General features: G+C 45.4%; 2 protein-coding genes and 1 long non-coding RNA gene across 6 annotated transcripts in view; 2 read left to right on the top strand and 1 right to left on the bottom strand.

Annotated features, from left to right (window-relative positions):
• The first annotated feature begins 1,049 nt into the window (after window positions 1-1,049).
• CHST8 (carbohydrate sulfotransferase 8) overlaps window positions 1,050-23,801 on the top strand; it is a 176,943-nt gene continuing 154,191 nt past the window's right edge. The window contains exon 1 of one of the 2 annotated variants that reach the window (XM_086847799.1): window positions 1,050-1,157. The gene's annotated coding sequence lies outside the window, so the exon portion shown is untranslated. The remainder of the gene's footprint in view (window positions 1,158-23,801) is intronic. The other variant, XM_086847801.1, reaches the window with a different exon arrangement.
• LOC111922178 (uncharacterized) lies at window positions 10,505-22,860 on the bottom strand. Of its 3 annotated transcripts, XR_015275450.1 has the most exons (3): window positions 22,597-22,679; window positions 16,074-16,206; window positions 10,505-13,646 (listed from the first exon to the last, which is right to left on the bottom strand). It is a non-coding gene; the product is annotated as an uncharacterized LOC111922178 (long non-coding RNA). The 3 variants fall into 3 exon arrangements; XR_015275452.1 differs by lacking the exon at window positions 16,074-16,206 and having other exon boundaries at window positions 22,597-22,860; XR_015275451.1 differs by lacking the exons at window positions 16,074-16,206; window positions 22,597-22,679 and adding an exon at window positions 22,452-22,575.
• LOC147650815 (uncharacterized) lies at window positions 19,810-22,434 on the top strand. The gene is made up of 2 exons (XM_086847474.1): window positions 19,810-19,915; window positions 21,683-22,434. The coding sequence occupies exons 1-2, from the start codon at window positions 19,810-19,812 to the stop codon at window positions 22,432-22,434; spliced, it is 858 nt and encodes a 285-aa protein (XP_086703600.1).

Raw genomic sequence — 23,801 nt, 5'->3', positions numbered from 1 at the left:
TCTCCACTGCTCCCAGATGACACCCGGCAGCAGAGGCTCCTCCGCACGCTGCCCGGGACCTTTCCTCCGTGCCCGCATCGAGCCCCTCGGGGGTGCGATATCCTCCGGGAGCCCGGGGGCTGAGGCTCGGGATGCGGGATGCGGGATGCAGGGTGCGGGATGCAGGGTGCGGGATGCGGGGTGTGGGATGCAGGGTGCGGGATGCAGGGTGCGGGGTACGGGATGCGGGATGCAGGGTGCGGGATGCGGGATGCAGGGTGCGGGATGCAGGGTGCGGGATGCGGGATGCAGGGTGCGGGATGCGGGATGCGGGGTGCGGGATGCAGGGTACGGGATGCGGGATGCAGGGTACGGGATGCAGGGTGCGGGATGCGGGATGCAGGGTGCGGGATGCGGGATGCGGGATGCAGGGTGCGGGATGCAGGGTACGGGATGCAGGGTGCGGGATGCAGGGTGCGGGGTGCGGGATGCAGGATGCGGGATGCAGGGTATGGGATGCGGGATGCAGGGTGCGGGATGCGGAATGCAGGGTGCGGGATGCAGGGTGCGGGATGCGGAATGCAGGGTGCGGGATGCAGGGTGCGGGGTGCAGGATGCAGGGTACGGGATGCGGGATGCAGGGTACGGGATGCGGGATGCAGGGTACGGGATGCAGGGTACGGGATGCAGGGTGCGGGATGCAGGGTGCGGGAGCGCGCAGGGCGGTCACAGGCCGGGCCCGCAGCGCCCCGCTCCGCTCGGACCTGCCCTGCAGACAATGCGCGATCCGGCGGCGGAGAGCGCCCGGCGCCGCCGGAACGTGTCAAACTTGCGAGGCGAGAGCACCCCTGGAAAGGCGGCGGCCCCGGCCGGCCCCGCCCGCTCCGCGGCGAGGAAGATGCGCCGGGGGCGCGGCAGGAGCGGGAGCGCTCCCCGCCGGAGGCCGCACCTGCTCCCGGAGGTGCGCGCCGGGCGGCGGCCGCCAGCGGGGCCGGGGCCGGCGGGGCGGGAGGCGGGGAGGGGGGCGGCGGCCTCCCGTCTCCGGGCGGGCTGTCCCGCTTCACTCTCTCCTCCCCGGCGAGGAGCGCGGAGCCGCGGCTGCGGCGCGCAGGGCGGCGGCGGGAGCGGCGCGGAGGATGCGCTGAGCGAGCGCGGGAGGCGGCGCGGCCGCGGCTCAGGTCAGTGCCGAGACCCCCCTGTCCCCGGGCCCGGGATCCCCGCCCGGATCCCCGCATCCCCCGGCCGCTCCCCAACTTTTCCCCGCACCACTTCGGGAAAGTGACCGAACTTGCGGCGGGGCCGCGCCGGGGCCCCTCGTCCCGTGTCCCCTCCTGATCCCCGGCGGCGCGACCCCCCGTGCTCAGGGCTGCTCTCCCGGCTGTTAGCGGTAGCAGTCTAATAGCGGTCTCCCGGTAATTAGCGGTGCCGGTAATTGCGGGCCGGAGGGGCAGCGGCCGCGCTCGGGGCCGGGGGCGGTGCGGGTCACCCGGGGCTGCGGCGCGTCCCCTCCTCCCCAGCCCAGCCCAGCCCGGGCACCGGAGCCACCGCCGGCTGAGCGCCGAGCCCGCGGCTGCCACGGCTCAACGCCCGTGGGTCCGGGTCCGGCGTGGCTTTCTGCGAGGAAAACAGCGGGATCCAAAGCAAAGTAGTTGGGAAATGCAGGCATCGCCCTAGACTGGGAACCCGGTTCACGCGGAGTTCAGTCCATGCGAACAGGAGCGGTATGAAGGGACACACGGAGGCACTTTTTAATTTCTGGAGTTATCTTTAGACAACAGGGGGTTTCTTTGGGCGTTGCTCTCCCTCGGGAGCACGTCCCGATTCCCCTGCTCGGCCACACTTGGCAGCTCGGACCTTGCCATGCCCCTTTACACCGCAGCCCTCCCGAACGGGTCTGTCCAAGCCACGGCAAACATCCAGCAATGATCTGAACAAGTACATCAGCCCCGGGGTGCTGGGGATGGATGGGCAGTCGGACAGCCCTGCTCATGGCTGGCATTCCCGGGTGCTGGCTGTAGTAGCCAGGGATGATGTGATACACGCTCGTAGCTGTGTCATTAGTTTCTTAAGATTTTTCAGGGGTTAGGAAAACCCCTTATTGCCATTGTGTTGTAATATTGCTTTCTGTCTGTATCTGTCTTATATTCCATGTAGATTAACATGTTTAAAAAAACCCAAAGATGCCCTTTTTCTAATGTTAGACCCCTACCCTGAAATTCTTGCATTTTATTGCAAGATTTAAAAGTTGCAGCTATTAAGACAATAGGCTGTATCTACAGTACCAGGGAGAGAGGGTGGATAGTAAACCTGACCGGTCTCAGAAATGAAAATTGGAAATGCTGCTGCTAAATCTGTTTTGTTTGTTAATGATGCTCACTATTTGACAAGAAAGCTATCCTCAGTTTATCCCAAGAAGATTTTATTTTGTCAGATGCCTGGTGTCTCATCAATTCCTTTCATGTCCCTGGGATTTTCTCTTCTCCAGGCTCAGGCCACAGCAGCTCCCTGTGTTGGGGATAACTGTTAAGCTCTTCTTTTGAATTCATGAGCTTCCAAATTAAACTTTTGCTGACACCTGCTACCTAGCCTGGTTGAGCATAATGACAGTGTAACCCAGGCTGCTGGAGCTCCTCCACCAAACAAAGTAAATAGCAAACAAAAATAATTGTAAGGTGCCTGGACTTGATTTGAGGCACAATTATTTGAGGGACATCTGGGAAACTCTGGCTACTGGAAATCCAATCAAAGTCTGCTTCTAATGGAGCAAACTTTCCAACAGCAATCACAGGCAGGAATTAAATCCATAGAGTAGATGGCAACAGAGATTAATAATCATCATCAATTAGCTGATGGAATCAAACAGAACAAAATGAGGGTAAACAAAAACCTGTCTCCCCCTCCCCCTTGAATCCAGTCCCACCTTCATTTATCCAGAGTCAAGGATCTCTCCTGAGCGCTGGTTTCAAGTGCCAAAAAATTTAGCAGATGTCATAACATAAGGTCAAGACTTAATTATTTATATGGAGACATCAATCATCCTGTGGTTGGTGATTTATTTATAAATCACCAGAGCTGTAACACAAGACAGTGAATTCTGATTTCCTCCTGCTCCTTCCTGAAGGGACCAGGAAGGTCCAGGCTGTGGCCAAATGGCCTCAGGAACCTATAGAAGTTTTTGCCCAGCCCCACATGGAAGAAGCTTTTCTACGCCTTTTAGATCGTGCAACCAAAACACCACCGGGGAAATCTCATGCATATTTTCTACATCTCAGTAATGAACATTTACTGATTATGGATTATCTGGAGAATTTAGCTTTTTAAACATTATTCAAATTTTTATGTTTATGTAAGCTAATAAGACTGAGGAGATTCAGTAACTACTCTTTGCCTTATGGTATTTGAAAAGAGTGTCCATGGGGCTTAGCTCAGCATCTTCCACAGTCACTTTTAAAAGACTAAAATAGAATTTTTCTGCCTGAAAAAAAACACCCTATCTCTACTCAGTATAATGTTCTTTGCTCACAATTAATGCCAAAAATCAATTTTCTAATATGCTTTTTATGTTTCTGCTGAGCACAAACAGGATGGCACAGTAAAAGCTTTTATTGCCATCTGATTAGGCTGCAGTGGGGGTAAGTAAGTGGCTTGGGCCAGCAGGGCTGTGAGATTGCTGGGCTGGATGCAGCAAACAGAGAAGGGCATGGCATGCTGAGCACCAGCCACAGTCCTGCTCTCAGGGTCATTCAGAGAAATGTTATTAACTCTGTGGGCAGAAACAGGATCAGGCCCATTAGGTTTTGTGATAGCTGGACAAAGTCAGGAACGTGAGCTTGGGCTGTTCCATAACCTCCTCTTCTGGGATTTTGATAAAGGGTTAATTACAAATCAGAGATTTGTCCATTTGTTTATCTGTTAAGAGGAATCATGCTATTGATCTTATTCACATGACTGTTTTTCAGGCAGGGAGGTGATTAACTTTGAGTGAAACTGGTAAAAAAAGAATATAGGAAGAGAGATGGAAAGGAAAGTTGTGGTAAAAATAAGAGCTAGGGTGGAAGGTTTCCTTCGCTTTTCTGTCATTATCTTGTGGAACTGCGTAGTCCAGACTCATCAGCTTTACCATCAAGAAAAGAGGAGCACGATGAATATCCAGAGCATCTTGTGATCCTTCTGAACTTCATGGCAGGACTCCATTTTGACAAGAGCAAGTCAATAAGCTCTCCTGCACATCCATTATTCTGTTCCCACTGATTTTAAAAGAAGACCATTTATCACTGTATTTCAGCAACAGAAATACTAAAGTAATGTTTCACTGGGTTTCTAAGAGGGTGTGAAAAAGGATGGATGAGCTGGCAACGTCTTCAAGGAACAATTAGGGCATTAAGAGTGTGGGAAAATATTTTTAGGAAATAACTAGTTAGTGAGAAAATAGGAATTTAGGACCCGATTCAGTTATGAGATGTTCCTCAAGCACCCTCTGGATTTTGCTCAGAGCATGTGAAAAAAATGAAAAATTCATAGTATTTCTTGTAGGCAAGACCAGTCATCTGCTCGTCTGTTTTTATGGTATACTGGGTATATTTATAGCATTTAGTAATGCCAGCAACATTCAATGTAAAGAGTAACAGATGAATGTATCGTGAAACAAGGCACTGGCAAGGCAGGTGGGAAATGATTTCCAAAATATTGCAGCAAGCAGGCTGGGAGAAATCTAGGAAGATGGTAAACATGACAGACCTCGGGAGCTTGAAGCAATGGCAGGGTAAAAGCCCCAGGCTGAGCCCAGCTCTGTTCTGTAAGGAGGAGAGCCAGGGCTCTGGAGTGGCCTCCACACCACTCCAGCCTCAGTGCACCCAAGGGCACGGGCAACAGCAAAATTGCAGTTGGGTGCAGAGAGAAGAAAGGAGGGGAGTGAAATTGTATTGGCTCAACTGCAAGAAACAAATCACAGGCTTCCCTAATCAGACAGATGATGCCTAACTAGGGCACAACGTGAACCACAAAGAAAGGTGGCAGATTTCACAAATTAGTCATGGCAAAAATGGTGAATTTCACAGCTTGAAGTGAATTCATGTTATAGGATGAAACAGCATAAAGTGATTAAGAGTTCTAACTGATAGGAGCAATAAGCATGTGAGACTTAGTCATCACACAGCAGCCAACATTCGTCTCTGGCTTCAGCTGAGCCACAGGAGCGGCCCTTCAGCCTCCAGATTTTGATGCTGAGTGGGAGCTGGTGGGGACAATCACAAAGGAGATCCCACAGATGTTTCCTGGAGTTCTCTGTTTGTGTGAGGTACAACCATGGCAGTGCAGAGAGCTGGAGCAGCCGCTCTGTCGGGAGCTGTTCTGCAGGCACAGGCTCTGCTCCCAGTGCCACCACTGAAACCTTGGAGCTGTGGCAGCAGGACCAGCAGGAGCTGATGTTCACAGCATGACCCACTGGTGAAGAGCAGACAGGGAAGACAGCTGGAACAAAGAGGGGACACCTGCCAAGCTGGGAATGACCCTCCAGGTCTGGCAGTGCCATTTTTAGAGCCACTAGGTGCTGGCATGTGCCACCTCATAGTAACCACACCACAGTGTGCATCCCTAATAGAAAACAGCCATTAAACAAACAGTCTGTTCCCATTTTCTGTTCTTTCAGGAGATCAAAACCAGTGTCAAGCCTCTGTCACAGGTGGTGTTGCATGACTTTTGCTGGTAAAACGTTTTAATAGCTGTGACAGCACACTTTCAAGGAAATGTCTGTTAACAGATCCCTACCACTTGTACCCCTGCTTAGATGAAGATAAAAATTCTGTTGAAAAATGTCACCATTATATATTAATACTTTTGTTTCAAGGTACACACTTCTACCATAGCTGCTGAAAAACCATAGAGCAAAATGAGTTAATAGGGCAAAGTGAGCTAATACCAACCAGGCCAAGGGCACCCTGTAGAACTCCTCCTCTGGCAGCCTCCTTCAGACTCTTCCCATGGGTGGCAGGCTGTGGCCAGGCTCAGGCAGTGCCCAGCACGAGCAGAGCCGTGCCAGGGGGGTTAAAACACCCCGAGCTGACAGGCAGAGCCTCCAGCCCTTCAGGGAGCAGAGCCTGGCAGCTTTCCTCTGTTTATTGAGGATGTTCCAGCACCTCAGGTCCACTGAGCACAGCTGTGCTAATGTTGTGCAGGGACAGGGGAAGCTGTTGAAGTTGCCAGGACTGAAGCCACAGAGGAACTTCATGGGGCAGTGCCAGTTCCTTTAAACCCCACCTGGAACTTATGAGCCATCCACGAGGGGTAGCACCTGCATCCCAGATTCTGGAACACTCAAGCTCTGTGCAGAGCCCAGCTGCACCTCGACTGGCCACAGCTCCACTCCTGAGCCAGCACGAGAGGATTTTCAATGGCACCATGCAGAAAGACCCCAAGAGGAACTGATCACTCTTGAACAAGATGCAAATATGAAGTTTGAAAAGAATTATCATTTCTAAAGGATTTTAGAAATTTGAAAGGAATGTCCTTGGAGTCCTGGTAAGGAGCTGGAAAGGACTTTTAAGAAGGCAGTCAGGGTGAGAGACCCTCTTCTCCTACACTGATTTTGGAACCTGGCAAATTTTGAGAGATCTTTCAGTAACATTTTGCAAATCAATGCTAATTTGATGTATCAGAGCTCAGCACTGCGCAAATTCACTGTCAAACCAGTATTAACTAGGCATTTTTGGGGAATGCTTATAGCTCAAGGTCCATTAAATATGCAAACCTGGCAATTATTTCACCACCCTTAAAGTATTTAATTTGAAATGTGCATCAGAGCACCCATAAACGGCCTTTCAGTCTTCATCAGAATGAAGCCTCCCTCTCCTGAATGTGCAAGTGTCCTGGGAGAGAGGGCTGGTGGCTGTGCTTAGGATGAAGATGCAGGAGGGGACTGCTGCTGCCTGCAGTGCTGCCACAGAGAAGCACAGCCACGTTAAGATCTGCTAAGGCCTGATCTGCCACTGCCATTCATACAGCAAGCAACCTCGAGAAAGTCAGGAAATGTTAAGTAAATGGCAATCCTGGAGAGAGCACTAATTACTCGCCTTGGGAAAGGTGGCCAGATCAGTTGCATAAACTTTCTGAGTGCTTTTTGAACCTGAGTGCCTGTGATCTGACATTCACTTCAAGCTAGGAGCGAAATAAAAGTTGTTTTATTTTTTACAGTTGCTAATTTAGCCCAAGCTGCAAGAGATCCTGGTCTTTAAATCTGGGTTCCTTTAATGCCTGCACAGAAACAGTTTGAGAGAGGTTAGTTTATTCTTCTATTCAGTGTGGTCCTCAAATCCAGATCCCCTTCAGAGTTGGGAGAATCATAGCAGTAGTTAGTTGGTGACATGTATATTTAGATGTCTGACTTCAGGCACCTACGTTTGAATATGTAGATTTAATATGCCTTCGTTTTTATGTCCTGAAATGGGGATACTACTTAGCTCAAAGAAAATCAATTAATTTTTGTGTTGCTTTTAAGTCCTTTAATGGAAGATGTTACCTAAATAATTATTTAAAATACTTTAACAGGTTTTTTTGCATGAGCTGCTTGATCTGCTTAAAGCATATAAATCAGTATGAGCTGAATTAGTAAAAAAGTTCAGAAATATAAGGAGTGCATCAGAAGTTAGACTAGTGCATAAAAAAGGGTAAAAGCTAAGTTGCTCTTTCATTGGCAAAAAGCAGACAGATTGTTTTTTTGTGAACCTTTAGACTTCTCATTTCTCAGGAATCACAAAATCCATTTGTGAAAAGATCTAGGAAATAAAGAAAGAAATTGTACAAGTGGCATCCTGGTCAGTAAAGCACGTGAGTCTGCAGGCACACACACAGGGTGATGCCATGAATCTCCCCTTTGTGTTGCAGTTCAGAAAAGGAGTTATTTTCTCCATCTGAGCAGATGCCAAAGGCTCAGAGAAGGGCAAGCCTCGTTGTGGTAGCAGAAGTGTATTTGCCTGGTTTCTCAAGCAACAGAAGAGAGAATCCCATCCTAATCAGCAGTGATGAAACCTCGTCATCTGGGGGTTATCACAGCTCTGGTTGTAAGGCAGAGCACCACCAACTCTTATTTAATCCTTCCATACCCCAGTCCAGAACTTATTCCATCCAACACACATTTCCACATCCACCAGTTCTAGGGAAAGTTCCTTCCCTGCCATCCCTATGATATTTTACAAATATTTACATGTCTTTTTCCATCTTTCCCTGAAAGCAGAGTTTATCACACTCACATCCAAAAACCTCCCTCTCTAACTACAGAAGCTAATTTATTACTTTTCTCCCTTTTCTTCTCAACCATTATTCAGATCCCATTCTTAACATTTCTTCCCATAATACCAAAGCCCCGTGACCATGTTTTAACGAGTCACTTATAACTTACTAGCAAAATAATTCACATCTGAGTTAGTTATGGCTGTGTGATCAGCCCAAGGAAGCTGCTGTCCAATAAATTACTGAACTGTCTGCCTTCACACAGTGCTCCCCAAACTCTCCAGCATCTCTTCACTGCTTGCTATCACCTAACTTAGTGCCAAGACGAAGGATGGCAGCTGTTTCAGCACTTAATGCCAGTATTCCTTTGCAGACTAGGGGGAGGGCATTTCCTTTCAAGATGTCACTCTTCCCACTGAGACTGGCAGTAGTATTATTTCACATCTTTAAATACCAGTCTTGGAGTTACCAGTGTGACAGCAAGGTGCAGAGATTTTATGATACAGAAAATTTACATGAACGATTTCTTTCTTTTTTCTTTTTTTTTCCAACATTTAAAATCTAAAGCTACTTTTGAATCCTTGAATTAATTAATTAATCCTTTTCTCATAAAAACTTTAATTGTTTAATGCTTTGGAATAGCACTGCCCATATTGCTTTGTGTATCAAACAGGTCTCAGTGTCTCCTCACAGCACTAAATGTTGTATTCACCCCTAACATGTGCTTGTCTATAGCTCACACAAAGCTCTTCTATTCTGTCCCTTACACAGGAGGGCTACAGCACTGATGGCAGCCAGTGCATGGTATCTATAAATATCAAATCATTTACCTGCACTGTGTTCTTCTGATATATTATTAACCTCTGTTGCAGCACTTTTACTTCAAAATACTAGAATCAGCTTGTTATTCTCCCTTTAGTTTACATTGGGAGAAACCTCAGCTCAGGGTAATGTCAGATTAACTGAGGTCTCTGTTATAGTAGCAGCATGTGTTGCTAGCACAGAAATTCATCTGGTTTTCATAAATATTTGATAGGGTTCTATCATCCTCATCATCATTTTGGGCTGGTTGGAAGAGGATCCCCCTGCGATTGCAACCCATTTCCGGGTTGTCATGGAAAGTCACGGTGATGTTTCAATCAGAGTGTTCTTATAACAAATTCCATTCAAATTCTGTCTGAAAGGGAGTTAAGGTTTCATCCTGCTGCTTAGAGAATGATATGCTAAATGCAGCTTCCCATGGGCTTGGCTGCAGTCCAGCACTTCGTAATTTATAGTTCTCCTTCTGAGTTCTGGCTGTGACCTTGGGAGTGCTGGTGAAATTCTCCCAGCTCTGGCACTTTTTGCTAAAGCTCTGTCCTGGAGTCCTCACCCCCTTCCCAGGCAGCTCAGGGCAGCTCCTGGGAGAGCCAGGGCAGTGCTCTGGCACACGGGCAGGTGGGAGCAGCAGCACAGAGGAACGCTCATTTTCTCTTTTTTATTATTAGGAGCAAATCATGGAACGTTGTTCTTAAATGACAGAAATTATTAGCTAGCTTCAAAGCATGAAATTCATTCATAGAAGAGGTTTAAATTATATTAGCCAAAGGCATTTGCTGCAGAGACAGCCACAAAACAGCTCTAATTTGAGCTCTCCAAACAGCTGTTGTGCCCTATGTATTTATATTGAAAAAAATAACTGGGAAGATTATGCTAACATGCAATTAAATTTAAAAAAAATTTTCACATTAATACTGATCTTATTGATAGCATACAGGGGGTGCCTAAGATGCTTTACTGAGAAATGTGTGTGTCCATGGCCAGAGGAACTGACAACCCAGATTGTAACACATGCCACTTTTAACAGAAAAATTGTGTAATTGAGAGAAAGTATTGCCCCTTGAAGATTACATTCATTATAGATTGTAACAGAGATATGTCTTCAGAATGACTGCAGTTCCTTTCAGTTAAAGAGCTATTCAGAAATACCAGTGTTTGAGCTCATGGACGTGGCTGCAATTGTTTTAGCAAAGTTAGTGAGAGAAAGCAATTTAGAGGAAGGTACAGCAGACCCAAGCAGCTCTTTTGTTTCTTTATTCTTTCCAGATTCTTCAAGGACATACCTTCTGAAAGTACTTGTTTGTACTTACCTGTTTGGATTCCTTAGGATGGGGAATAATTTTAAATTAAAATAGGATGACTTTTAAAATCATTATTTTTCAAAATTTTTTAAAATTTTTTAAAATCATTATTTTAGAAGTCTCTTAGACTTCTTCTTTCACCAGTAATTCCCATGGATTTTCTGCAAAAGAAGTGATATGGATTTAGCTTTGAAACCAAAGAAAAACAACTCTTCATTTTTTAATTTGGTCTTCAAAGTATTGCATCTGACATTTTTAGTGATTGGCATTTACCATAAATGAACCTTCTCTCTAACCCAGTTGTATCCCAGTTATATCTCTTTTGAAGTGCTTCTTCTATTACCTGTTGTGAAGACATCAGAGAATCATTATGTTGAGTAGTTCTTTGTAAACAATAAACCAGCAAACCCAAGAAATTCCCTTTACTGGGTGCTCATCACCAAGATACCACTGGCAAATTGTTCTTTGGCTCCCTGGACCACTCTAAAAACGGTGGCCATCCACTGGAGAAATGTGTGAGAAGTATGTTTGGCTTTTTTGCTTCACTTGTGGCACAAGTAGTGAGATGATTACTGCCATGGGCAGTGCCCGGGGTGTGGAAAGGCCCCAGGGCAGCGGTGCTGGGTGTGCAGAGACCTTTGTGGCAGTGCCCCGATGGGAAAGGACAACTGGCAGTATTTATGGCAGGTTTCTGTGCTCTACACTGAGTATTTATTCTGGCAGTAGCTCTAATTGTTCTGTAAAGCACCCTGGGTGCTGGTAGCTGTGTGCCCAGGAGTTTGAGTAGAAGCCAGCCAACAGTGAGCTCTGTGATAATGGTGCATCATTTCGCTTCAGGAGCCTCACGCCCGTGGGTAGCAACAGCCTTCCTGCTTCCTCCCACGCTCCTCTGAGCAACCAAATCCCATCTCCAGGGTGTCTTCTGGGCTATAAACTTGCTGTTGTTTGTTATTAGCACACCTTATGAAGTGTGTGTATTAGAGATACCTTTCTCTCACATGTTAGAGAATTAGTATCAGCCTGTCTCCAGCCCAGCTGATCCCATTCCTGTGCATTTCTAGGGCGAAGAAGTAGCAGGGAGAACTTGTGCAGAGGACCCACCACTAGAGCTCATCATTTCCTTCAGGAGGAGTCTTCCCTTCACAAAGTCCTGCTCAGCCCTGGGAATCTCCTTATTCTTTCAGTGGAGACCAGTCCCTGTTGGCTTTTGCAGTGCTCTGAGCAGAGGCAGTGCTTTCTTCCAGTTTTTCAGTGCTGCAGAGTTTTTTGTATGATCATTGGCATTACTCATGCACACCTCCAGCTCCTCATCCTTAAGTGACTTTGAGACTTCCTTCCATAATCCATCATATCAGCAGCCCTCTTGGCTGGCCTTGCCTTAGTAACAACTGCTTCTTCTTCCAGCAGTTCTCCTGACACCTCTTGTCAGCGGGACAGAAAGCTGAGCTCAGTGAGAGGAGACTACATGGAATTCATCCACATTTGGATGGGAAGGGAGGGTGCATGATGGATAAAGGAGATATATAAGAGAGAATCAGAGGAAGCAGCTGAGCTAATTCAAAGAAGCAGCTCTGCCTTGTAATTCCATGTATCACTGTGTGCCATTACCTGGAGCAGAGCCTGTGGGACCAAGGAATACTCGATCCATCCGAGCTGGCTCCTGTGTGTCTGTACCAAGCCTCTGCTTTCTGCAGCCATACACCATCTCACTGCTGCACAAGCCTGGCAGTTATGCCACACTGGGAACTTTCCCTCTTTGGGTATTCAACTACCCTGTTATTTTCTTTTCTCAGGGCTTCTCTTCCCCTCTAATATCTCACCTAAACTTTTTCTTTCTTAGCTTCAGGCCATTGCTCCCTGGCCTACAATTTTCTGAGACTGCGAATAACTTCCTTCATTTCTGTTGTTCCTTTGATATTAGACTGTGCTCATGTTCACCCTGAGCCATCTCTTTCATGGGCTCTATGAATTTGGCTTTTCAGCTTCTCCACATGTTATGTTCTCTAATCTATATATCATTGTCCTCCTTTGTTTTCATCTCCTTTTGAAGTTTGGTTGCAAGAAATACAGAGCATCATGTTTTTAGATGGCTGTTGTTTGCATTGACTTACATGCACTTCCCACAGACAGCTGTATTTTCTTACCCAGAAGGGCTATTTTTGTTTATATTGGTTTACTTAATGAAATTATCTCTCTCCCCTCCAAATTTAATTTTGCAAATCAAAATATATGAAATAACTCTCCATTTTGCTGCCAAGGTATCAACAGAAAGCAGTAAGACTGAAGAAAGCAACTGCTTATAAAGGCTCCTAAGTTCAAATTTTGTTTGCTGCAAAAGCTTTGTATGAGTTTGGTGCAGCTTGTGCACAGGTAACAGGGAGGCAGGACTGTCCTCAGGATTATTCCTGCCCTATGTGGAAGGATCTCTGCTATTTTGGAATGTACTGTCAGCTACCTGTCCCCAGACATTCAGTTTCTCCAGTAACACAGTTTCCTCTGATTTATCACCAAAATATGAATTTCTGTCCTATGCAAAGTTTTAAGTTTGGGGTTTTTTTAAGATTAAAAAAAATCTCAGTTTTAAAACTTGTCATGCAATACAGAATTCTTGTAAAGAAAATTCAGTTTGGTGAAAGCAGAAAGGCTCTGTCTAGATGATTTTGATTCAGCCTGGGTGCTGTGATTTGGCTGTAGTGATGAATCTGCCCTTGTCTCAGCTCAGCATCCCACAGGAGCTGCCAGTCCCAGCCCACCCTGCCCTGGGCTCTCCCTGGCAGAGCAGGGCTCAGCCAGCACACAGCCTCTCTTGGCTTGCTGCTTTCCCTGGATAACAAATCTACACCTGACAAATGGAAAATGTAGAAAGCCTCAGGTAAAGGTTGTATCCCATCATGGAAAAGGAGATCATACCTGAGAGTGAGATCTTGGTATGGTGAAAGAATTGCAGGTCCCCAAAGCAACAGGGAGGTTGAGAAGAAGGGAGAAATTTGAACCTAAGTTTGTAAAATGAGGCCGTATGAAGATTTCTAACAATGTCAAAGATGTGAAAGATGGAAACAGCCTCCTGCACTGCAGCACGTTGGGTTCTGTGGACATGCTCAGGATGAGATTTCTGCACATTCCCTGGCACATGTACAGCCTGGCATTAATGGTGTCCATCATAAACCACAAGAATCCAGCAAGTGAGCGCTGCTTTTCCAGCTTCTTCCTTGTACTCCTCCAGCACTTGGTACCAGTCCCTTGGTTTGCTTACTCCTTTATTCTGTGAAACCATTGGCTCTTCTTGTCCTGGGCTTGTGTGGGTTTGCAATTGGGGTCCCAGTTCTGAAAAATCATGAGAGAAAGTACCTGTAATAATTCTGTTTTTAAAATAATTAATTCTAAGTTCTACATTGACCTATTGAAAAAAAAAACAAAACTCCAATAACTATGAATGCACATGAGGACTGCTGACAAATAGGACAGGACAAACTTTCTAAAATATCTCCTATCTTTGTACTCTATAAATATTTATTTGTAGCAATACTGCCGATTTCACTGGCACTTCACCTCGCTCTGTCAGCAGAGCCGTGACAGCTTCATAGGGCAATACCAAGTGAACAAGTAAAATCTGCAGAGCCTGTTCCTTCCAGAAGAATTGGACTCTGAATAATTTTTCCTTTCAGTGGTTAAACCAAAATCAGTAGGGGGAAGAATTGCTTCAGTTGTCCAAAAGACAATTCAAGTGTTTAGTTTTTATCACTTTTATCTTCAAAATTAAAACTAATTTCCAATACAAAAATTACTTTTTTTTCTTATAAGTGTTAAAACAAAACGTTTGGATTTTTTTTTTTAAGTTCAGAAAAACATTTCTCATGTTCAATTAGCTGCTACCCTCATTAAAAGAAAACTCTAGAAACAACAAATAGTTCATAAAACACTTGATAAATGAAAGATCCCAGCAAGCCTCAGCAAGAATTACAATGAAGTAATTGATTTTTAGACAATCAGTGTTTTTAATGGACACTGAAATGCACTTTGGAAATGGGCTGTTGCATCTGTCTTTTAGTTAATTATTAAATTCAAAATGTTTGAAATATGTGTTGTAAGATGACTTTATTTTAATTTTCCCGGCAGAGACATTGACAGCTCCTGGATGATACCGCACCGAACTGTCCTCTTTAATGACATTTTCTTTTTAATAATCATTGATCCACACGAATTTGTCAGTTCCTAAATAGGAGCTCATCACTCACATTGCTTGTGAGAGCTCTGTCAAGGGCTGAGCATGGCACAGAGGATCTCCTGCTATGCAAGTTCGCCATATAATCACATGATAGTTGGATATGATTTGGATTCTAATATTTTGTGGCTGCTCTAAATACCACAGTGTATCAAAATACCATGTCTTTTGTTCATGTGTGCTCACAACATTCTGAAAGGCAAGGTAAAATCCTGTGGTGAATCATAAGCAAAATAAACTGATTTGGAAAGCTGTATTTCCTGTCCGTCCCCAAGAACAAGAGCCTCTCATCTCCACCCTGTTTGGGCCAAAATATCACCTTTTTCTTAGTTGATTGTTTAAAAGATTGACCATCCCAACCCAGTTGTTTATGCAATAAGATCACAAAGGTTTTTGGCATCCTTTGGCAGGTGACAGGGATGGCTTAGCCCTCAGCAGGAGCCCTGGTCCTGGGAGCAGGTTGTGCTGGAGGGCAAAGCAGGGTCAGAGGGCAGGGAGAGGCTGAGGAGCACACAGTCCATGGTGAGACACCAATCCACAAACTGGGTTTGCCTCTGCAGACCTCCTGCCTCTGACATTGCTCCCAGCATATCCCTCCCCAGCCCCCACACTGACTGCAAAATACACTGAATAAATCAGGCAAAGACAGCAGCCCATGCACCTGCTTAAGGTGATGAAAGAAAAGAGGGATTTGGGCTGCCCAGGGGTCCTGGTGAGGCAACAGACACGAGGAAAAGGGGTAAAAGGGTGCAAGAGGAAGGTGTAAATTCAAGACCTAGACACTCAAATATAAAAGTGAGAAGCCAGAGGAGCCAAAAGGGGAGCTGGCTTTGTCCCCAAGGATCCATGGAGAACAGAATGCTGCCTGGCTGTTAAAGTGTCCTTTCAAGGACACCAAGGAGGATGGGAACAGTTTACAGCAATTCCTGGTGGCAGAGACAGGATGAGTCTCCCACAGGCTGGACCTTGAATCAGTCAAAGTATGGCAAAGCCTTGCTTTTCACTCTCACTGCTCTAGGTCTTGTCCTAGAGTCACCTTGAATGTTATGAAAGCAAACACCTTCTGGAAATGAAATTGTGACTTGTGGCACAAGAGCACACGTGAAGCCCTAAAAAACTATGGGCATTGCAAAATCATGTTTTAGTGGGTCTGGTCCTCAGGAGCAACTGTGGCTTCCAGCTGTTGTACAGAGCCTTGAGAGGCATTATAATTTTAAAAAGAAGACATCAACACTTTTGTGACTTCTTCCCTTTATAGGGATGCTGTGGGGGAGGGGATGGGGACAGCTTCCCTGTCCTTTCTCAGAGAATCCCCTGGATTAGGGAAAGGGGAGTCCTTTAGGACCCTCCTAGATACCACTACTACATTTATTCTTTTTTAGTGATTTCCAGCAATTCTCCCAGATTAGTACCCCCTCAGGACAGTTCTGCTCACAGACACATAATGCTCTGTTTTATCCTTCCCTCAGCATCTCCCCTGCTATCCTTGGGAAGGATAAATGTTTGCAGTTCTGCCCCCTTTTTCTCACCTTGTAAGCTGTACTCATTCTCTGCTGCTACACAAACAATAAACCAGGCATCCGAGCAGGGATTGTTTTAGTAAGAATATTCCATTTCTCTGTCAGACTTTAGGTCAGGTGATAATTTTGGGTGAGGTATTGTCTGCAAAGATAATGAAGGCAAAAAACCATCTTTATCCCAGCAAGGGATAAACTAGATGATCCAAGTGATTTTCTCTTTCACTATCTATGTTTCTACTATGGAATAAACTTCTGGATGAGGAGAAGGATTTATTGCTTGGACTGTAGTGATGGATACTTCCAAAAAAGCTCAACTCAGGTTATCTCCTCACTGCCTCATAAGGGCAGAATGTGTCCAGCAATAAAAGGATATTTCCCTGCTGTGTAGAGACAACCTGGAGATCCCCCTGAAGGGTGTCACAAGGATTCTTGGTGTGGATGGCTCAGGTCTTGAATATCAGCAAGAACTTGGGAAAATTTTGGCTTTCTTTCTTTTCAGCCTTGCTGAGACATATTTCCTTCTATCCTTAGACTTGTGTTCTAAGAAAGCTCTAGGAATACTGAAGTAGGGAGGGGAGTTTTGAGAAGATGCATGGATTTACAGCTTTTCCCTTGCCTGGAAGCCTGAACCACATTCACAGTCTGTCCATTACCAACCTCAGGGCAGGAAAAAATTTGTAGTCCTAATGCCAGCAGAAAACTCCCCCATGAAGCAGTCTGGTTTTAAGATCCTATTCATTATACAGTAAAAGTCTCACAGGTCAGCCTGTTGTTTCACTTTTTAAATGAGAGTGCCATAGTCCAGCTCATAACAACAGCGAGGTACCAGCCCTCAGCCTTGCACATTTGTTTTTCCAGGCTAGTGAAGAAAAAAACCCTTTAGTGGGTTCAACAAAGGGAACCAAAGATAATTGTTTATAGTATATAGACATGAAGGTGACTTGTGGATGTTTATACTTCCCAGACTGAGAAATGTTATTCAAGGGAACAGGATGTTTTGAGCCTACAGCATCCTATTTTTTTTTTCTGTGAAATAAAACTCCATAGTATCACAGAGTCAGTGGTTTTCCTCAGCTGTTAGCCCCTCAATTCTATTAAGAAATTCTTGAATATTCGTTCCCTGCCTCTTTTCCCTTTTTAATTTTTGTTTGTTTGTTTGTTGTTTGTTTTGCTTACCAGACATAGAAATGTTTCTCTTAAAACACTGTAGTCAGCGAGTGTCTGTAGCTGACACTGGATAAAGTTGTCATTATGATTTAGGATTTCACTGATTGTGCATTATTATTTTTATATTTTGCAAGAGGTTTTTAACTTTCATTTTGTATGTTCATAGAATTTTTTTAAGTGAAGGGGCTTTGCCATACTAAAAGGATATTGAGGAGAGCCTGTGTTATTACCATGCAAGCCAGACTCTGAACAGTCTTTTAGTCAGATGTAGATCCACAATTATAAATTACCATGTGAAGGGGAATAGCAATCACTGCATTCTGACCTACCACAATACTTTTCATATAAATATACTGACCACAATAGGAAATTCAGGTGTATTTTCTGTGTCTTTATGCAGTAAACATCTCTTCAAAGCACCATTTGTGCTAGATGTCAAGAGTATCCCTGAATAAAAACTGCTCAGGAAGAAGAGATGGTACCAACCTCATGCACAGCAGAGGGATTTAAAAAACACAAAAAAACCTGCTGGGTGGCAGAAGTGCATAGGCCTTTAAAATTTCTACAAACTGGGGTGTACAGCATGTGTAGTTGTGTCCAGGTAATGCTTAAATAGCTCCCTCTGCTTCAAAAAGAAGGGCTGTCCTGGGAGCTATGGGGCAATTAGAATTTAGTTCTTACTTTGCCAGGGACTTCTGTGGTATTTTCTGCAAGTCATTTAATTTCATTGTGCCTAAGTTTCTTCAACTGTAAAATAAATCCTTCAAATACAATTGGATCAGCTTCATACAGCAAATTACATCTGATGCTGAATCATGTCTTTTATCTATCTGCCTGCTTATTTTTATTGTGAGCTCCTCAGGGCAAAGACTATCACTTGAAGTCTCATATATAATAAAAGTGTCTTTAGCACCACAGATCCCATTCTCGGGGACTGGAACCTTAGTGTAATAAAAATAAACAAATGTGATCAGCCACGGGAATTAAAATAAAGCATCCAAACCAAAGAAAATCTATACTTATGACCTTCTCTCCTGAATATACTGACCCCCAGAACAGATACACTGTTTAGATGCATCCCTGGGCAGATGTAAAACACTTCATTGTTTGGCCAGTTGGATGTGTTAAGAAAAGCCTTCTTGCCACAGCAGAGCATTTATTCTTATATTTATGTAAGAATAAAATAAAGACTGTAGCCTAGGAAATGGGGTAGTCAATGTCTCAATGACCTTAACGAGGGTTTGGAAAGGAGCATTAATATTCCTGAACCTTTATTTTCATCTGTAAGAGCATGGTGGCTAGTCTAAACATATCTGAGTTGGATAAAAATGGGGGAAAAAAAGGATTTTTTTCTGGTGACACAGACATGTGGGGGTGGGGTACCTGGAAAGGAGAGCTGAGAACACAAACAGGTCTGCCTGTTTCCAGAGCCAGGGCTACCAGCCAGGTTTTGTGGCACGCTCACATAGCATAGAAAGACTTATTTAAAAAGTTATTTCTTAGAAGGCAGAAGCTAAAATTTTGTTCTTACTGTGAAAATGTTATCTCCTGATACAGAATAGAGATACAACTTGAATAGAAACATGACAGGGATTTGGTCTGCTGAGCAGTTTCAGAGCATGTTTACCATACCTCATCTGGTCAAAAAACTGAGGAATGGCAAAGATGGAAATATTTTCTTTTTTTAATGCCTAGATATGCTAGGTTTCAACATTATTTACAAATAAATGGAGAGGAGATAATAGGCTTATTAGGCTGTAGAAGCACACTTGAAAACTGTGGGAAGAGGTGAGGGGCCATTGAGGTCAGTCCCTTCAGGTTAAGCAGGAGCTCTTTGCTCAGACAAAGCTCAGTGTCTCCCATTCAAGTTGGATGCAAGTCCAGAGCCCAAGGTTGTGTCCTAATGATAAGCTCATGATACATTGCTCATTATTTTTCTTCCATATTAAACTAGTTTTGTTTCCAGGAGAGGTTTCTGGGGTCAGCAGACGCCCCTGATTCCTGCTCCCTTCAATGGCATTAACGCCTCTGTGGCGGAGGCTCAGCAATTTTGCTTGCTGGGCCCACATTTTAAAGAACATTATTTCCTTCCAGAAAAACATTTCGGTTCTTGCAATCAGTGCTTGTTTCTGTAAATTAAGGAATGAATTGTGCCAAATTGTTCTCCCCTTCTTCTCCCTTCTAGGGCTATTTGCAATGTAGCTTATGCTACTGTCAGTACATCCACTGCGTGCTTTACGGGAAAATGAAATCATTACACACAACACAAATTGCTAGACCTCTTTCATAATCACACACTCTTAATTGGCATGTAAGCACCAAGATCCCTGTAATACATGCGGAAAAATGTCTCTGACTCATTTTTTTCTCCCAGGTTGAAAGGTCAATGAGAATATTTTTCTTTAATTTGACAGGCACACAAGAAATAATGCAAGACTCATTTATGGTCAGGTAATGCACAAAGAAATCTATAAATCAAGCTAAGGGGAATATTAGATCATGCTCATATCTGAACCCATCTGGCTTAGTTCACGAAAGAATCAATATGAGGCAGAGAGCTCAGTATTACTCGTGATTTATGCTCTTGCATCTAAGGGGAGAAACATTTGCAATTTTTAAGTCTCTTCATCAGAAACAAAAGGTGAAAAAGAAACTACGGCTGGCTATTACGACACGTGGAACAGGTAAGTGATACAGTGAGAGATTAAAACTGTGGGGGGAAGGGGTGGTTCATTCTACTTAATGACTCAGCACATTGTTTTAGTGTTTTCATTTTCACATCCCCCAAAATGTATGAGCACACAGCTATTAAGAAATAAAATTGGCTAGATTTCCACAAGTTTGATATTTGTAAATGAATTGCAATTGTTAGTTCACGGCCACAGTACTGTTAGAAAATACAGCATATTGTAACATACAGTTTTCTTCACTGTCTTCTTTCAAATACTTCTTTCACTAATAAACCCTACACCTAAAAACGTAGCATGGCTAAATATTAATCCTGCCTCATGCTATTGTATACACATAAGCTTTTGATTCTTTTGTGAACACCCAGGATTTACATGAAATATTTCTACTCCTATAGTACATCTCTTAACTAAATAAAATCTCCAGTTGGCCTCGAGTTGAGCCTCCCCAAGAGGCAGGAGGAGTGTCAGACGGCATTGCTGAATGCTGTGCCAGCGCACGGGGTGGGAGGCACAGGCAGAGATCTCACAAAGCAATTAGGGTATGAAAAACACTCTGCAGTGATGGGTGCCATAAAAGTGTCAGGGGAACTGGGGCAAGTAAAACATCCATTTCAGCTTCAGTGATTTGTTTTACATACAGTGCTAATATCCTTCATACAAATACCAAATGCAATTTAATTTAAATCTCTGAAGCCATTTAGACTAAAGTGAGAGCCTGACATATTTTTCTCCCAGCTAAAGTGTACAAGAAGAATCAATAATTTTCCCAGTATAATTTGATAAATTATTACATCAGACATTATTGATCCAGTCAAAGAAGAAGGAGGTCAAAATAATGGAAATCAGTTGGTTGTGATTAGAAATGCTTGGGATATTCATTTGGAAAAGCCTGATAACTAAAATGGTCTATGGGCTTTACACTTATTGATTTAATAAATAGAATAAGCCTTGCTGATCCAAAGCAAGGTTACTTGTATAGGTGTTTCAGGGGTTTGTGTTGCTGAAAGACAGTCTATATGTCTTCTGTATGTGTTCAAATTATATTTTAGTTCAGCACACTGAAAGCATTCATTTTAAACATCTGTTCCTTTCAGCCACAATTTTCTACTTCACTTTGCTGCTGAGAACCCTTAGGCTGCATTCTGGTAGTAGGCTTAGTACTCTTTCAAGTATTTATTTTAAAGTTTTTCATATGTTTGTGTCATTATTAGTAATGAATGCATTCGTTATTTTACTCTTTATAAACACTGGGAAGGATCCAAGAGCCTCCCACGCAAGAGACAATTGTGTTGGGACTGTGTTATTGACTTCTGCTTGGGTATGTCCTTCTAGCAGAGAATTATACAGTGTTGCACATTTCAGTCCAAAAGACTCCAAAATGTTTTCCAAAACATCTCTGCAGTTAGCAGAGATCATCTCCATGCCAGGAAGGCCCTGGAGGCATTGTCTGGCAATGGCCTGGCAGAGCAGAGCCCTCAGCACCAGCAGGGAGCAGAGGCTGCCCTATCGCTCTCTAGAGAGAGAAAGGAGCTAGAATGGGATTTATCTGGGACACAGGACACGATACCCACAGCTTTCTCTCCCTTCATACCACCGGAGTCTCTACTGCTTTGGGCATCCCCCATGTCTTTGAATATTCCTTCACTAGCTTTACGGTCTGGGCACTATTCCCCTACCCGGGGTTCAGATTCCTTTTTGCCATCTCAGCCTTCCATTTCCGTGCTTCTGTTGCTATCATGCTCTGCAGCTGTTCTCTGTGAGACCCCCGCCACAAACAGCCCGAGCCGCAGCCCTGCCTGCGCAGCACGGCCCCGGGCCCGGGAGAGCCGGGCCCTGAGGGGGAGCCGGGCCCTGAGGGGGAGCCGGGCCCCGAGGGACAGCCGGGCCCCCCGGGAGAGCCGGGCCCCGAGGGGGAGCCGGGCCCTCGGGGACAGCCGGGCCCCCCGGGAGAGCCGGGCCCTGAGGGACAGCCGGACCCTGAGGAACAGCCGGGCCCTGAGGGACAGCCGGGCCCCGAGGGACAGCTGGGCCCCCCGGGAGAGCCGGGCCCTCGGGGACAGCCGGGCCCCCCGGGAGAGCCGGGCCCTGAGGGACAGCCGGGCCCCGAGGGGGAGCCGGGCCCCCCGGGAGAGCCGGGCCCCCCGGGAGAGCCGGGCCCTGAGGGACAGCCGGGCCCCGAGGGACAGCCGGGCCCCGAGGGACAGCCGGGCCCCGAGGGGGAGCCGGGCCCTCGGGGACAGCCGGGCCCCCCGGGAGAGCCGGGCCCTGAGGGACAGCCGGGCCCTGAGGGACAGCCGGGCCCCGAGGGACAGCTGGGCCCCCCGGGAGAGCCGGGCCCTGAGGGACAGCCGGGCCCCGAGGGACAGCCGGGCCCCGAGGGGGAGCCGGGCCCCCCTGGAGAGCTGGGCCCGTGTTCCACCCGGCCCTGCCTGAGGGCGCTACAAACCGGCTGCAGTAAATACAAGGGAACATCTCAGCCTGCCCCTTGCAAGAACTTTGAATGCTCTCGTTAAGAGCAATCAATGCCTACCAGCTGCTTGTAAGGAAGCAGTGGACCTGAATGTGTTTCACCTGCTCTCTCACAGGTGTCATTTTGCTGGTGCCCATCGGAGCAGGCCAGAGCACTGCCTCTGGGAAGGGCAATTTAACTGAGCATACAATAAAAGTATTATTACCATAGCCCTGAGTTACAAAAGAGAGCTCTGCTACATCTCTGGGAACGCGGGTGTTGGTCACATCCCATCCGCTTCAAATGTCCTTCTAGCATGGGAAATGTGTATGTGCAAATATGGCTCACTGAAAGTTTAAAAATTTTATCCTATCATCTTTCCTCACTTGGAATTATTCCAAAATTTCTCTTGAGGATGAGAAACTAAATATGCTTTCCTTAAGGTCTTTAGAAATTCCTTGCTCTGGTTCTGGTGTAATAAATACCAACTGACATTTGAGTTGACAGTAGTTACAGAGCCTGGGCCACACAGGACAGCAGTATAGCAAGAAGAATTAAAACATCTGTAGGTACTGCTTGTTTGCTGTGAGTAGAAGGAGATCCTGAAAAAGAATTCTATATTTCATCCCAATCATCCTTCAGCATGGCCAATGCCTAAAGATACGTGTGTTTTCCCTTGCCAGCAGCACATCTAACAGGCACGGCGGCTGCATAGGAGTTTTATAACCAGGATGACAAAAGTCATCTCCCAGACAGGTAGAAAGGGATACAAACTCAATGGCACATGACTGGATTGATCATTCCTGCTCTGCACCTATTTGAAGGTACAATAGCAGAGCACAGCTGGCTAACTCAGTGTAGCAGCATCGCAGCCTCTCTACTGAGTTATAGTTATGAATCTCCTCTAGACAGTACAAAGCAACTTTTCCTTCTGGATAAGATCTATTATTTTTGTCACCTGTTCTATAATAAGACACCTGGACCATCATTATCCCAGACCAACTTTATAGTTTCTTTTGCCTGCCCAAATTGTTTCATCCTAGAACTCACCGATATGAGCAGTGTTAGAATGAGAAGAGCTGGCTGGGGGGAAATGGAAGAGAAGCTAACTAATTCCCAATGCCTGTACATGCTGCAAGATGAAGCACAGACTTCTGAGTTATAGCACTGGGACGTGGCAAAGCTTTCTGGTCCTTTCTAAACAGCCCGGATTTCACTGAACTGAGGCCAGGCTGTAAAGTATAAGACAGAGAGTGCTTAAAGGACCATTGCAAAACATTTTCTTTGCTTTCCAGGGACTGAGTTCAGTTCTGGACATTTACATACAGTAGTGATTTAGGATTAGATTAAGAAGTACTTCATGCCTGGGATTACACCCAGATTCTGGGAAGTCATTTCAGATCTCTGAGGAGCAGTCATAGCCTAAAGCAG

This window comes from Cyanistes caeruleus, chromosome 12, assembly GCF_971803275.1.
Source record: "Cyanistes caeruleus chromosome 12, bCyaCae1.hap1.1, whole genome shotgun sequence".
Taxonomy (NCBI): domain Eukaryota; kingdom Metazoa; phylum Chordata; class Aves; order Passeriformes; family Paridae; genus Cyanistes; species Cyanistes caeruleus.
This window is presented reverse-complemented; position numbering and strand designations above follow the sequence as displayed.

Bases quoted from the DNA above. Each gene is read 5' to 3' on its own strand.
- LOC147650815 (XM_086847474.1), top strand. From the start codon at position 19,810: ATGCTCTTGCATCTAAGGGGAGAAACATTTGCAATTTTTAAGTCTCTT. The intron at 19,916-21,682 runs GTAAGTGATACA...GTTCTCTGTGAG, and splicing joins TATTACGACACGTGGAACAG to ACCCCCGCCACAAACAGCCC.